A 16,350-nucleotide genomic window follows, 5' to 3' on the forward strand; every position below is an offset into this window, starting at 1 on the left:
GCCACAGTTTGGCCACCCTTGTGCTAAACACTACCATGATTTATTCCAGCATAAGCTTTTGTGAGTCAGAGCAAAAAAAACCTTATGCTAGAAGAAATTTGGATAGTTTTTAGGTGCCACTGGACTCCCGTTATACTTTGCTGCTCAGCTACCTGTCTGAAATTCAAATTCTTCAGATGCTGAGTAATGTCCTGCTATACCACTTTAACTAGCAGCACTTCTCTAGGTTTTAAAAAGGTGCCCAGTTTGGGGAAAGCAGAGAAGTGGATTGCTATTTTATTAATATTTTGATATGATGTCCTATATTTAGTTACTTGAAGCCAGTGGACTGTTTCTCTCCATTGCTGAAGCAAACATCTGCCCTGATGGAGAACAGTATGGTTTTCCATATGGTTCCCCGGTGTGTGAACTGAATTAGTCTGTTGTCTTCTAAGTCTTGTGTGGATAAATTGTGCAAAGGCTAAAATTCAAGTGGTACTGCACTGTCTTCTGGATGTGCCCATAAAATGGGCTGGATTAGGACTAATATGGGCACACCTGAACATATTTGAGCTCAACCCTCCTGTGTTTTGACAGGATTTAATGTTCAGCATCCTGTCTGGCAGTCCCAAGCTTTGCCTTAGCGAGCTTCAGGAGGAGAAATGAACTTTTTTAGGCCTTTCTAAGTGACAAGAAGAACAGCAGTTGCTGCTCATGCCATGCTGCTCATGCACAAGGCAGTAAAATCACCATCTAAATTTTATTACTGGATCTATAATAAACACAGATTCAGAGTGATGGAATGTGCCGTGTTAAACTAACGCAGGAGGCAGGCAATCCTTAGTACAAGAGCTGAAGAGCAGCATGCTTGACCAATTTGCTTGGCTTGCAGAACCTTTTCTTGGCCCAAGTAGCAGAGGCAAGCCCTTGAGGTTCTAGCAGCACTGCTGGGCCCAGCTACATGGGAGAAGGTATGGTTATGACCAACATTGTTTGCTGGACCTAGACAGGTGCTGCCTGGGTCCAAGGAGAGCTCTTGAGGCACTGGAAATGCTGATGTTGTATTGTTTTTTGGGGGGAGGGGTGCCCTGACTTAATCTCACACATGCTGACGGGATGTTATCTTGTGCATCCTTTACAAACAGCTTCTGCCTCAATCTGGTAATCATTTAGTAGAGAGAAAATGTGAATTCCAGGAATGAAAACAATTTAGTATATTTTTGCAGGGTTTTTTGCGCTTTATTTTTCATATTTGCTTTTCACCACACTGTTAAAAAGTAGTATTGGATAGCACCTTAGGAATGTTGTTCAGTGTTTTATTATTTTCACACAAACAAGTAAGAAAATAGTTTACTGTCAGCGTGATACAGGACAAATGCTTGTTGCCTGGTTTTTTTTGCGCAAGTTGATTTTAAAATAATTTCAAGTTTTAAAAGGTATTTTCTAATCAACCTGTTGGGTTAACCTTTTTTGAAACGCAAAATACATGGCAATAATTAAATACATGACATCTCAGCTTTTAAAATACACAGCATGCTGCAAATACGCATTTTTGTAGACAATCACCCATTTCCTTCATATATGTTATCTCCACCTCGGTTACACTGCTGCATTTGAACACTTCTTTTTAATGAGGAAGGATAGGATCAAAGACCCCCCCCCCGCATCCCCCTATGTTCCCTCTGCAGTGTTTTGGGATTGTAAAACTCACACATCTCCCCTTTTTCTTTGCTGAGAGCTTGTTTGTATGGAACCAAACCCACCTTCTGTAGAAACACAGTAGAGAATTTTCTGGTCTTTCTTCGTTTCTAGCTTTAAACATCTACTGGCCCTTTAAGGCTAGAAGGGAGGAGTCATGAGCATGGGTCAGCATCATGCTGAGTCTCTCCTCCTGTTGATAGCACCATGTTATCTGGCAGTTCAGATTTTGAGAATGTTGCTGTGGCAGTGTGAGTTGGGGACGAGCAGGCAAGCAGGTTGATGTCAATTGCTGCTCACCACAGATGAGTGGCAAATCTGCTTGGCTGATATATAACAAAACTTACTAGGTGGCGAAATAAATATCCATATCAGTTACCTTCTCCTTTTTTTCCACCTTCCCCCCATTTGCAGTGTTGTTTCTACCATGGTCAAATCTAAAGTTTTATTTAATTATCTTTCTGATTTGATTCATCAAATTAAAATAATTATTTAAAAAAAAATAGAGCACCAGGAAAAAAATCCTGTTACAGGTACATATAGGATTCTGTCTTACTATTAGAGAGTACACGTTAATTAGTAGTAGACCCTACATGTCGGGACATCTTCCCTTCATTGTGTGAGGGAAGCTGTATAGCTAACATTTTAACTCCTTTACAACCTTATTTCCCAATCCATACTAAGAGATAAACTGTTGAGCTGTAGCTGGGTACAGATCACAAATGTGGAGCAGCTGAGTTAACTCAAGATTATATGGATTGGTGGATAACACAATCACGCCTTTATAGTTCCAGTGTGATATTTTCTACCTATCAATGGAGTTTCACATGTCTCGGAAGAAATTCTTGCATTGTATCTGCAATAAAAGTTAAATATTTTGTGACACACTGGGCAGTCACCTATCTTTTCCCACCACTTTGAGTGACAGCATTGGGTATGGATCTTGTGACGTGCAGTTTCCCATCCTTACTGTCCTGGAGTGGTGTCTTGAGTTGTCCAGTAGGTATCTTCACTGGTACCACAGTTGTGGTTGTAGCCTTTGATTTAGGGATTCGAGTAGGAATTGCTTGACGGAAGACATCAGCGATCTTGGAGTAAACAAAAAGAAGGGGTTGGGATTGTTATGGCCACTAATCTACACAGCAAAACAAAACTTGTCAGAAGGGCAACATTACAAAACAGAATAAGGCAGGAATTCAAAAGACAACTTAGTTAATTCTAGTATATAGATCCTAATAGCTATGCTGGTTGAACCCTGACTCACCGGTCCCTTAAATACTGCCCATGCCAATTAGTTAAGATAGCCAAAGAAGACCAAAGAGCCAACCCTAAACTGAGGATATTGCTAGCGCTTTATTATGTTTTACCATGTCTGAGTTTTAATATTGTATGTATATTAATTTATGTAATTTTATGCATTGTATTGTCTGATTTTATTCTGTTGTAAGCTGCCCTGAGCCGGCCTAGGCCGGGAGGGCGGGGTAAAAATCTAAATCTAAATAATAATAATAATACATTTTATTTATTTACTAAATTTGTGTCCTGCCTTTCTGTCCTCACAAGGGCCACCAAGGTATCTAACAATTTAAAACATAAGTGATAAAATCACATTTTAAAACCATTAGAATCAACCACCCCCAGTCAAACATCATTAAAACAACAGTTAAAATACATACAAAGACATAAATACAGTGTTTAAAACATTGGCTTGGAAGGAAGGATCACTGAGGGAATGCCAAACAAAACAGCCTTCACCCACTGGTGGCTACAGAAGGGGACAGACGAATCTCCGATTGGAGAGAGTTCCAGATTTTTGGTGACGTGACTGAGAAGGGCCTCTCCCGGCCTGCCACCCACCTAATCTCAGAAGGTGCGGGAACCCAAGTAGGGCCTCCGAAGATGAGTGTAGTGGTCAGGCAGGTTCATAAGGGAGTAGGCAATCCTCCAGGTATGTTGTTCCCAAACTATTTTAAGCTGTTTGCTCTTGATTGGGGAATAGCAAGAATAACAATTTGTGAAATAACTGCTAAGTTAATCATCTGCTAGACAACTAATGTAAAAACTGATGGTTTGAACAAATGATCAAAGCTTCAGTGCATCTAAGTTGTTCTTGGTGGACACCTGATGCCAAGTGAACAAAATTGGAATATGTATTGGAAATAATAAATTATTGATTCCACCTATTAGAGTCCTGTCTTTTACCTTTGCCTACTTACTAAACTTCACCACAAAATGGTCTGAGAAAGAACCTTTTTATTATTTGTGTGGTATTGTTTTCCCTACGGAAAAGTGCTTTGAAATACTGGGGGGGGGGAGTTGGAAAAGAAAGGAAAGAACATGTCAAATGAGACAGAAAAAGAATTTACCACTTTTTTCTGTAGGTGGCAGCCCAGTTCAATAGTTAAGGGGAAATATTCAGGCCCCAAAACATGTTTTTAAAGCAGCCACCACTGATGTCCTATTGCAAAGCTAATTGTGAACCATGGAGAACCGTGATGAAGTACTTTTTAAAAAGTGTTCTGAAGGTTACTTTCAGGAACAGCAGTTTTATTTGCTTCCCTAGCCATTAGCACCAGCTTTGAACAGTGTATCTGTGAAGTTTAACTACTGTGTTCCAAGGGAAAATGGGATTAAGCAGGTATACCACTTCTGTTATTGGTCAGTCTACAATCTCAGTCTGTGGTTTGACTCTCTAGCGCTCCTGCCACACGGGGGGGGAAAGCACCAAAAGAGACACACGGTGGCGGGATCACATAGATCCCCTGAGCTGCCGCGCACTTCCTCCTCAGCACAATCAGATGCTGGGGGGAAGCCACTGAAAGGGGAGTGAGGCAGCTGAACTGCGCATGTGTGCGCATGCGCAGTTCGGCCGGGAGCCTGGATTGCTCCGGATGACGGGCGCGCCGGTGATCCCACGGCTGTGCTTGATGTGGCGTTTCCGGTAAGTCCTCCTCTGGGGGTGGTTCTTTTTTACTGCGGGTTTTCGGCCTGAAGGGCCGGATCGGGGACGGGTGCACGCCGCTTCCCAGATGTTGCGGTGAGATCGGGCCCGTTTGCTGCGCCCCCGATCTGTCCCTCTCCTGGGCCAAAACCTTCCGTGTGACCAGGGCCTAGGTTCTTCTCATCATTTGTAAAATTAGAATAATTGGGAAGAGCATTGATCTCCTGCATAGATATAGAAATGTTTTTTTGAATGTCTGGGCTAGACAGGACAGCTACTGGAAAATAATAATAAGCTATGATGTTTTTCTGTCTAATTTCTAGGTTGAAGTGAAACGTGATATGGCATTCTCCAGTACCAGCTCTTTCTTGAGTGTGTGGGTAGCTGGATCAATTAATATCTTTGGGCTAGAAGAGAGATGTATGTTTTTTGCCATATGGATGATCATATTAGCAGGAAGTGACAAAGTGGCAGTAGATAAGTCTTATCTCCTGCCTGTTCAGCCATGGCCTCTAAAGCTGTACCAAAGATTGTCGAAAGAGAGTTTCTGGTTGATCTTGGAGATTGTGATGGAACATAAGGGGTTTTATAGGTGAGCAGACCGCTGGTTCATTTAGCTTAGTGTTTTCTGTTCCAGCTAGCAAACAGCTCTCCAGGCTGAGAAGTCATTCCTAACACCTCCTGCCTGAGATCTTCTCAACTGAGACGTCAGGAATTGATTCTTGGACATTCTGTATTTAAAACAAGGGCTCTAGTGCTGAGCAATGTCCTCCTTTGCTAATTGTCTTATGTAACTGCCGTATCACTAGTCCATCAGGTTCACTATTTCCACTGACTTGCAGCTGCCCTCTAGGGTCTCAGGCAGCAGTCTTCTAGGGTCTGTCACCTGTTGTATTTGGCATTAATTGCAACTTCCAAATAGTTGTCAAGGACAGGCCCCTAATTCTCAAATAGTAATCTCTGAATTTCAAAAGTCTCAATGAAAATATGATTACTAAAACAAGCATTACAAGTATTGCTGGTTTTCTAAAGAGGTTGATCATCACATTAATAGGGTACTTCTTCTCTAGGCAGTAAGAGTTCTTGACTACCACGACTGTTAAGTAGCTTAAGCAATCAAACCTTGAGATTGTTTTACTTAATCTTTACTTTTACTGCAGCAGTTTTGCTTGCCAGTACCATGAGTAAACACAAATTTAATCCATGAGAATGTAATGAAAATGTATAGTGGTGAAAATCTAGTGTCTAGAGTTTTTTCAGTATAAGGGCTATTTAGCTGATAAGGATTGGACAGCAGAGGGCATAATTGCATAATTTGTGTCTCACTCTCACTCAACTCTGTTAAGTGTTAAGTAGTAGTGTTTTCAAGTTTGCACACTAATATTCTTGTATAGCTTGGCAGATTCTGGTTTGCCCTCAGGCTGTTTTCCAGCTAGAGAGAAGACCAGGTATGCGGATAGGAAGGTTATGTAGTGTGTGAGAAAACCTGGAATAAATGCCTTGGGTCTTTTCATTGTTTTTCAAATGCTTCTGTCTGCCTTGCTTAGTCAAGTTTTACATAGGGACTCATTCAAAATAGGTACACAAACACTGCCTTATACTGAGCCAGAGACCAATGGTCTATGAAGGCTACTATTGGCAGTGGCTCTGAAGGGTCTTGGGTCTTTTTCACATCACTTATTACCTGATGTCTTTAACTAGAGATGCCAGGGATTAAACCAGTGACCTTCTGTATGCAAAGCAGATGCTTTACCATGGAGCCATGCCCCTTATTCTATCCTTATTTTTGTATTTATTAATAATGATAAAAAGTCCTTGGGTAGGCTTGCCAACAGGCCAAGAGAAAAATATCCTGTCCCTTTAACAGAGGTTTAATGTTTAGAAATGAGTGGTGAAGCTTTTCATGGAAAGGAAGTAAATAACATCCATTAAGGTGATATTAATGCGACAGGACATTTTTTTCTCCAGGCAGCTGGCAACTCTATTCTCGGGATTTTTTTTGTTCTTTTCTTTTACTTTCACATTTTAGTTCTGCCTTGGAGGTGTTTGGCAATTTCCCTTCTCTGTGTGATTAAGTTCTTCATATACTTACTAGTAATATTTTAATTTCCATGCTACAGGGTTTGGGAGGATTTGTAGCATAAACAGTGTAAGATATCCTTCGTACGGTAAAAATGGAATATCATTGAAATGAGAGGTAGTAGAAATAATGAGTTATGTATATCATTGCTACATCCTGTTTTTAAAAATTCATTGATAACTGCAGAGCATTATTGCAGAAGGGGGTCTGTTATATACCTCTACTCAAGTGTTTCTGGACAGAAACTGGTATACTCTGAGAAGCCTTCAGAAGTCAGGACACTCAAACACACTCATCCTGTAGCTATTTATTGACCACTGCCCTATAAATATGTAGGGTCTCTCATATTTTTAAATACTATTTATTGTAGGTAGCTGGAATGCCAGTATAAAAGCCTCAGTAAGCTAAATGTAGCTATAACTAAATCTTGTTGAAATCAGTCATGACTAACCTGATGCATTTGTTTTAGTGGGATATAATTATGACTAACGACAGCTATATTGGTCTAGTGCAGTAGTTCTTAAACTTTCTGGAGTGAGACCCACAACTAATCTTATGATATTTTTTGTATCCACTTGAAATGTCATTTCACACAACTTTCTTCCTCCCTAACATAAAACATGAATCTCACATCTGTATTTCATGGGAGTTTCACATGTTACAAGGAGGCAAACCAAACATTGCCACGTAGCCTCCCAAAACCTCATCTGCTAGATCACTCTGTTCTTCCTTTCCCATTTGGCCTGGTGACTCCACGTGTGAAAGAGTCACAATCTCTTTTTGGATTCTGGTCCATATGGTATGATTCTACAGTTTGATATTCTGGCCTGGCCACCAGTTCTTTTATAATCATGCCCAATCCTTTTATTCTCTCTGAGTCTCATTTCCCTGTTTGAAACTCTGTGCTATGATCACATTTTGATTAGACTATTGTATTATCTATGTGGATATACCTTTAAAGATTGTTTGGAAGATTTAGGCTGCAGTCACACACACTAAATAATCCACTTTCAAACCACTTCCAATGCACTTTCCAACTGGATTTTGCCAGTTCACACAGTAGAAGAAGAAGAGATTGGATTTATACCCCGCCCTTCACCACCCAAAGGTGTCTCAGAGCAGCTTACAAACTCCTTTCCCTCCCCCTCCCCACAACAGACACCCTGTGAGGTAGGTGGGGCTGAGAAAGCTCTGAGAGAAACTGCTCTTTTTTCAAGAACAGCTCTGACAGAACTATGGCTTGCACAAGGTCATCCAGCCAGGTGCAAGTGGTCATCCAGCCAGGTGCAAGTAAAATCCAGCTGGAATGTGCATTGAAAGTGAATTGAAAGTGGATTCTTTAGTGTGTGCGACCGCAGGCTTAGTTGGTCCAAAATTGCAGTAGCAAGATTGTTGACCAGCATAAATTAGAGGGCATGTATTTTGTCTATGCTGGAATATTTACTTTGTCTACTGAATCACTTCCAGGCACAATTCAAACTGCTGGTTATTACCTTGAAGTCCTACACATTCTGTGACTGGGATACTTCAGGGACTGCCTGATCTCCTATGAACTGGCTCAGTTACTAAGGTCATCCGACCATCCTGCTTTGTGTACCTGTATTATTGGCAATGAAATGGGTGGCTACGCAATACGGGACCTTTTCTACTGTGGCACCTAGTTTATGGAGCAGCATCTACAAGTGCATTTGGCTGGCACTTGGTCTGTTAAATGTTCAGCACCAGCGGAAGAGGTATCTATTTAATTTCCCAGCTGTACATAAGAACAGAGAGAAGGAATACAAAAACCCAAAAATTCCTCTAGTGTGACAACCGCAACAATGTTTTGTTGCTACATGAGAACCATGCCTTTCTGTTTTATACTGTACTTATTATTGCCATCTGCCTGGCCACTTCTGTAGACAAATATGGATCTTTGATATGGTCAACAATGTGGTTTTTACATGGATGACACACAATATGAGCTATATATTCTTAGATTTTGCTGGTTTCAATTACAGAGTAAATTTAGAATACCTCAGGAAAATAATGGGGAAATGCTTGATTTTAACTTGTTCATATTGTCCTTTTATGATACAAATGATGGTTGAAGAATCTCTCGGGTTTGTATTATAGGATGTTTAATTTAATGTGGGTTTTGGATAGAATTGCTTGATTTCATAGGATGTGGTTACTGTTTGAAGCATTTAGGAAGAAACCCTATATTTAAGTTAAAAGTAGAAAAACCTTAAGGGCAATTGGCATAATCTGTTGCCAACCCATTACAGTAATATTATGATAGGTTTTAACATGGTATTTGGCATAGAAGTGGAGTTGTCAGTGTAAGTGGGCACATTTTATTCTTTTAAACTGTGATGGTATACATATCTGCCTTAATCAGTAAGTCATTTTCAAATCACTATAAGTTACATGTCCTTGTATAGAAGTTTGTACTCATGATAACAGAAAGCTGGGGCTCAGCGTTACTAAATGACCTATCAAAGTGGGTAGCCGTGTTGGTCTGAAGCAATAGAACAAAGAGTTCAGTAGCACCTTTAAAACCAACAAAGTTTTATTCCAGGTGTGAGCTTTCGTGTGCATGCACATTTTGTTAGACGACGAAATGGAATTACATATCATAGTTGAATAAGGGTGGCTTGTTAAATTAGCATGCAAAATAGTGAAGATTTTTTTAAAAACAGATCAAAAGAATGATACGCTTGGTTTCTGGTTATCATCTGTTTGGGTTCAACTGGGTGTGGGAACAATATAGGTAATAAATATGTCAGAACTGGAAACTGATGTTCTCTAAATTGTGACAATCCCGTCCGTAGACCCCACCCATCTCCTTTCTAGCATGGAGGTGAACTTTACAGCATCTTGGCTGTGTAGAGTATTTTCCTTGTCCCCCATATTTCATTGAGTAAGCCTGCAGTAGATATCTAGCTACTCAAACTTAGCAAAACTGTACAGTTTGTCTGTTCTGTGACTTGTCTTCACAAGAAAAGACAATGTGATAAGCCAGTTTGTTTAAATGCTCTTTGTCTAGTGCATTTTTTTAATCCCAGCTTTTTTCCAGACGGCTCAGAGCAGCATACATGGTTCTCTCTTTCCCATTTTTATTCTCACAATAACCTTGTGCAGTAAATTAGGCTGAGAATGAGTGATTGGCCCATTCTAACACAGCAAGCTTAATGACAGAGGGGGGGATCTGGGCCCAGGTTTTCCAGATCCTAAGTACACCTCGGTGGCATCAGTTGTGACGAGCAAACTGGATTGTCTAATCATCAAACAAAATCTCAACAAATTGACATCAAACTGGGATTTCAAGCTAGGGTGTATAGCTAGTTTTGAACTACAGTTTGTGCTAATGGTGGTTTGTTTTGACGTCTGAATTCACAAGCTACAGTTCGTTGAATATTTAAACAAATCGAGGCCAACACTGATTGGTCATTGGTCAACAGCTCTTTCAGTGATTGCCTCGGCTTTGTGGAATAGGGTTCCACATTGTTGAGATTTATTCCACAGGGCTTTTGACATTGATGCTGAAATGTTTCTGAGGTGTTATGTTACTATCTGCTGTTTGGTTTACTGAGATTTTCCTTGTACATTTTTAGTTTATTAATTTATTTCTATTTTCCGTTTCACCTGGTTCAAGGCACCTTATGTATCATGATTTTAAATATTGTGTATTCATTGTAACCCAATTTTAGAGAAAAACAGGCTAAAGTGCTCTAAATAAACGCCATATAAGTTTTCAGTTTGATTAGCAGTAATTAAACCTGATTTTTTTGGTCTAAAAAAATAGAGTGTGCCAGTATGCTGCTCTACACAAATCTTGCCTGTATGATCACTTCATGGCCACATTCTGCAACTTTTCCATTCAAAGAGGCCGGCCATTTCATAGGCCTAGCATTAGTAGTGTGGAGCAGTGGTCATGTGCTACCAAGTCTGCAGTGTGTAACACAAATCACAGCTGGTTCCACCAAACCTTTTGTAATTTTTACAGTTGCTGGGAGCAGGGCCAGCCTTGTTCACTAGGCAGATTAAGTGTTCTATAGATCCCCTCCTGAAAAAAATCAAACTGGAAATCAGGGGGTATGTGGTGGTTTAGTGTTTCTGTCTCTCCTTGTTTGTTCCCACACACAGCATCCAAACCCTGCTTTGTAACTCAACTCTGTCTTTCCTTGGTAGTACCCCCAACTTATTGGACATGAAAACCAGCACCTTCTCCTAAGGAATTACACATCCGGTGTTTTGGAGATTTTGCATCACAATGCAGTCGAAGACTTTCTAATTCATCACTGATTTAAGCAGTGATCCTACATCAATGGGTCATTTATGCTCTGTCACTTAACTTATTGTCGCTGTTCATCTCATTCCATTGTATAGAAACAATTGTGCTGTTCCATTGTTTCCTGTGAACTGTGACTTTTTGTCCACTACTGCACAGGAAGGAAAGAGAAACACACCCTTGTTACATTGAGGAGTGTTCTCTGTGCTGCAGTGCTAAAGAGCAGACGTTTGTATTGCATCCCTACTATTTTGTTCCTTTTCCTTTAAATTGGGACTCTGTTGTACTGGGGAGGAATTTCAGAGATTCTGTTGTTATTGGTAGGACAATCTAGATGTGAAATGCTAACAAAACCATATCAAGGCTTAGCTTCACAGCATATATTACATGTACTACATTTTACTACTTCATATTGTTCTCCGTTGTTTGATATCTTCTTTTTCTAGTAATTACACTTTTATTTTTCTTTCCTTTCTAAACCTTCCACAAGGCACAATCCTGTCCTCCATGCTATTCAACCTCTATGTAAAGCCCTTAGGACAAATGATTTGTAGTTCTGGGATTGGCTGTCATCAGTATCCTGATGATACTCAGCTCTATCTCTCTTTATCCAAATCTCCTCGTGATATGGCAGAAGTCCTCAATTACTGCCTGTCTGCTATGGTTAAATTGCTGAGTGAACAAATGGAAACTAAATCCTGACAAGGCAGAGGTAATGCTGGTTGGGGAGGTAGAGATTTTTTTTATGGGTATTATGTTTCCCTCCTTCAGTGGCATTCAGCTGACCCTTGCTGATTTAGTTAAGAGTTTAGGGATTATACTGGATCAAACATTGTACCTGCAGAAGCCAGTTAATACAGGGTTTCCTCCCCCAACTTAGTTTAGCCCAGAATCTGGGCACCTGGATTCAAGCTATGTTAACATTAAGACTGTAATGTACTCTATATTAGTCTCCCCTCTAAGTCAATTTGGAGACTTCATTTGGTGCTGAATACCATGGCTAGATTATTATCAGAAAGTGGAGTGTGCATATTACTCCCATTCTACAGTTCCTCCATCAACTACCCATCATTTACTGGGTTTAATTCAAGGTATTGGCTTCTGCATACCCTTTATGGTCTTGGACCCTCACATCCATATAACCGCCTCTCCTCCTGTACTCTGCCACACCAACTTTACATGTCTCATCAGGGCCTTCTGCAGGTGTCACCCTGGAAATGAGCAAGATCATCAACTGCCCATATCTGTGCATTCTCTGTTGTGGCCCACACTTTATGGAACATGCTGGCTGATGAAGTCAGGAACTCTCCAAATGTCCTGACTTTCCACAAACTATACAAAACTAAATTATTCAGGAAGGCATTTTTACAAAGTAACAGGGCTATATCATAATGGAATGGTTCAGGAAGAATGCTTTAAAGGGAAAGGGACTGTAGGTTATGCTACTTTGTATAGTACATACTATCTGTTGCTGTATGTATTACCCTACTATGTAGTTTCTGCTTTGTTCAGCTTGTCATATAAATATCTATACTTTGTTTTAGATTTATTCAGGGCTTTTTTTTGTAGAAAAAGTCCAGCAGGAACTCATTAACATAATAGGCCACACCCAACAGCAGAAACTCATTAGCATATTAGGCCACACCCCTGACAGCACAGCTCACTAGCACATTAGGCCGCACCCCCATGTTACCAGAAGTGTGGTTATCCAGCCACACCCACCTTTTGCTTCTTATTCTGTTTACCTTGCTTGTTGTCAAAACCCAGGGCTTTTTTTGTTGCAGGAACTCCTTTGCATGTTAGGCCACACACCCCTAATGTAGCCAATTCTAATGAGTTCCTGCTGTTGGGTGTGGCCTATTATGCTAATGAGTTCCTGCTGGGTGTGGCCAACTTGGGAGCCAGCCGGAACTCCGTTCCTGTGTGTTCCTGCCCAAAAATAGCCCTGGTGGCTGGGGCTGTTGAACCCTTGTGTCCTTGAACATTTTCCAACACTGAAAGAAGTTTGTTGGAGTGTGTCTCATTTTCAGAAAATAAAACTAGAATTCTTTCAGCCAACAAGTATGGTGGTTTTAAATATTTCATCTTGCATTTACTTTAGGTTTTTTCCAAACTTTGAAAAATATTCCTATGGAATTTTGTTGACCAAATTGGCAGAAAACATTTTTTGGGGCTGTGGGTCGGGGAGAATGTCATGCTCTGTACCTGAATTTGATTTCATACTATTGTGGTAAGTACCAAACATGTAGCATTACAGATGGCCGCCCAGGGCCTTAATTGGAAATCTGTGACTTCTTTCACTTCCCTGTTGGCCTTGGATATAACTTACTGAATCAGCACAGTGTTGGTCCTTGTCAGGTGAGAGATTCCATTTTAAAAACATCTAAGTTGGTTCAAATTACACTGGAAGGCCCCTGCCACATGGCAGGAAAAAACATGGCCAAAGTGCGGCTATTCAGAGCTGCACCAAAAAAGACACGTGGCGGCGGGATCACACAGATCCCCTGAGCCGCCGCGCTGTTACTCCCCGGCACGATCAGATGCCAGGGAGGAAGCCACCGACGGGAGACCGAGGAAGCCGGCTGCGCATGTGTGCGCATGCGCAGTTCGGCTGGGAGCCTCGGATGCGCCGGCAGAAAGACGCGCCGGCGATCCCACGGCCGCGCTTGTTGTGGCCTTTCTGGTAAGTCCACCTTTGTAGGTGGTTTATTTTAACAGCGGATTTTCGGCCTGAAGGGCTGGATCGGGGACGGGTGCGCGCAGCTTCCCAGATGTTGCGGTGAGATCGCACCCATTTGCTGCGCCCCCGATCTGTCCCTCTCCTGACCCAAAACCTTCTGCGTGACCGGGGCCGAACTTGACTAATTATAAGCTTTCAAAGCTCTGCTTGCTTGAATGTAGTTGGTACCTGTATCCTACTTATTTGATTCATAAGTACCTTTGTCATATGTGTCCTGTGTTTATGCTTAGTGACAGTGTCCTCCTTAGTTTTTATGTTAACATATTTGTTGCCTCTTGTACTTTTTTCATAGTTTTAAAAGATTTAAAAGACACCTACTTGAGTATGAAACTCTGAGGGGGGAGGGAATGGCTGTATGTTCTCGGACCATGATAGATTGCTCACACATCTTGTTCTAAGGCCTCTCAAGTGTCCTGAGCGGTAAATTATAACAGGGTAGTAGTTGCTACTATTATTGTTGTCCTGGGATGTAGGGACCAAGTCAAGATTGACCTTTAAAGTCCTATAAGGTTTTGGACTAGCATAACCTTAAGGACTTCCTAGTCCTGTATGAACCTACCCAACTGTTACCTACCCATCTTCTGAGAGTTTCCTTACTTTCTGAGGCTAGATAGATCTGAGGAGAGGCTCTTTTTGGTCATGGCACCAAAATTCTGGAACTCCCACCTCAGGTCTGTCTCATTCTGTTCCTGTCTTCTGCCAGCAGGTGAAGATTTTCTAAGACCCAGTATGAAACAAAGTATTTCAATTCAGTACAGTTGTTAATGCAACTGAAAAAGGGTTTTCGTTTGATAAATCTGACCCCAAAGGATGCAGGGTATTTAAGAATATTAGTATTTAATAGAGTTTTGCATTAAAACCCTTGTCTATGTCTCAAATACCACTTTTCTCAATGTCCTAGAATGTTATATTTTAGAAATAGAATCCTGTTATGTTTTAGAAAAAGAATTGTTTTAGTGCATATGCTTATCGGTGATATGCAAAATGCGTTCAATGTTACAAGTTGTGCAAAAGTTCAGTAGGCTTATCCTTGTACTTTGGATTAAGCATGATGCTAAAACCTTTTATTTTAATTGACTCTGGATTGTAAAGCCAAAAAGTGTATATTTCAGTAGACAACAAAAGCTATAAGAGCCATGTCTATGTCTTGTAACCTGGATATGGTTTATACATCTCAATACCGATCAGACAAGTCTCAAATGCTTTTTTTTTGTTAAGTACCGTTCAAGGCTATGTACATTCTTCAAATGTAAATAAAGCACATCTGATGTTATATATACTGGTAGAAAGAAGTGTCATAGCACATGAAGTTGTTTGCTGAATACTGAAACTGTGGTTTAGGTGGGTAGGCTCTACTTTGTCCCTTGAGGCTAGTTTATACAAGCAGGTTTACCCCTTCTCTACTGTGTGAATGCCTACAGATGTTTATTGTGATGTTTCATAAACTACATAAACTAGCTGATAAAGTAGATTCTGCTCAGAGAACTTCAGTTTCAGCAGAGGTACGCCTTAATTGACAATGATTTGTGGAAACAAAGAAAAAAAAGGGCATAAAGATGCTTACGTCATGGGTAGCGGCTGTAAAGGAGGAAGGCAGCTAAATGGGGAAGATGATATAGCAAAAACGAGAAATGAATGGTTGCCATTGACAATGAATCAACAATAGGGGAATTTTCCCACTGACTGTTGAAGGAGAGCAATACAACAGTGAAGCAGCAAGCAACCAGAGCTGGAAAAAATATGTGTTTTAGAAGCCATTATTAAAATATTGTCAGCCCTGTGAAGAGAAACAAAACGTTCAAATGTTTTAGGTGTCGACACATATATCTTGATTTTTCCCGCCCAGCAAATAGCTTAAAACAGTTCTCGAAGGTAGGTGTCAAAATAGGGTTGCCAAATGTGCCCGGGGGGCGGGGAATTCCCCGCTTCAGAGCCCCGATTTCTGCCCTAGCGGAATCGGGGCCCGGGGGGAACCCCGCCCCCGAAGCTGTGTCACCAGAGGTGACGCAGCCACGTTGCTGACGTTGGGGGCGTGGCTGAGCTCGTCGGGGGGGAACCATATGTTCCCCCCCGACGAGCTCGGCCATGCCCCCAACGTCAGCAACATCTGATGTCACTTCTGGTGACGTTGCGGTGGTGCGCGCGCGCAAAGCGTGCACGCACACACGCACACAGCCGGCTCCCGGGCAGAACGGAGCCTCCCCCGCCGGTAAGATTTTAAGACTTGGCAACCCTATGTCAAAAACATGATTGGTGGGATCTCTCAAACTATATTCTCAAGCAAAATACTCCACATTATACAAGAAAGTAGGTACGTTTGCCATGGAATATTTTTACACACACTCAAGGGAACATTCTGCACTAAATTCACCATTAGCTGTTGGTGCCATTGCAGCTATAATAATTAAGAGAACTTGGCTTCCTCTTTTCAATGGCCTTGTAAATCCATCCTCTGGATAAATTGTCTGGAATAGGATTTTAGCTTACAAAGGGTTTTATGTGTACATATTTTTGAAAAATAGGGGTGATAGCAAAAGTGTGTTCTTCTTGTTCACAGATTAAACAGAAGTGCTGAGATAAATATGTATATGTGGGAGAGAAATACCTATCTTTAAAAGATCAGGGTTTTCTTAATTCAA

The 16,350-nt window shown here is 41.1% G+C and overlaps 1 protein-coding gene across 5 annotated transcripts in view; it reads right to left on the bottom strand.

The window, feature by feature from the left end:
- Positions 1 to 1,207: 1,207 nt before the first annotated feature.
- The window catches only part of FILIP1L (filamin A interacting protein 1-like), a 250,396-nt gene continuing 235,253 nt past the window's right edge, over positions 1,208 to 16,350 (bottom strand). For all 5 annotated transcript variants that reach the window (XM_015410696.1, XM_015410714.1, XM_015410703.1 and 2 more), the window contains one exon: positions 1,208 to 2,765. In XM_015410696.1, coding sequence (XP_015266182.1) covers positions 2,577 to 2,765 — 189 coding nt within the window. In that variant the 3' untranslated portion in view covers positions 1,208 to 2,576. The remainder of the gene's footprint in view (positions 2,766 to 16,350) is intronic.

The sequence above is a fragment of the Gekko japonicus genome, unplaced genomic scaffold (assembly GCF_001447785.1).
Source record: "Gekko japonicus isolate JY-2015 unplaced genomic scaffold, Gekko_japonicus_V1.1 scaffold241, whole genome shotgun sequence".
In the NCBI taxonomy this organism is placed as follows: Eukaryota; Metazoa; Chordata; class Lepidosauria; order Squamata; family Gekkonidae; genus Gekko; species Gekko japonicus.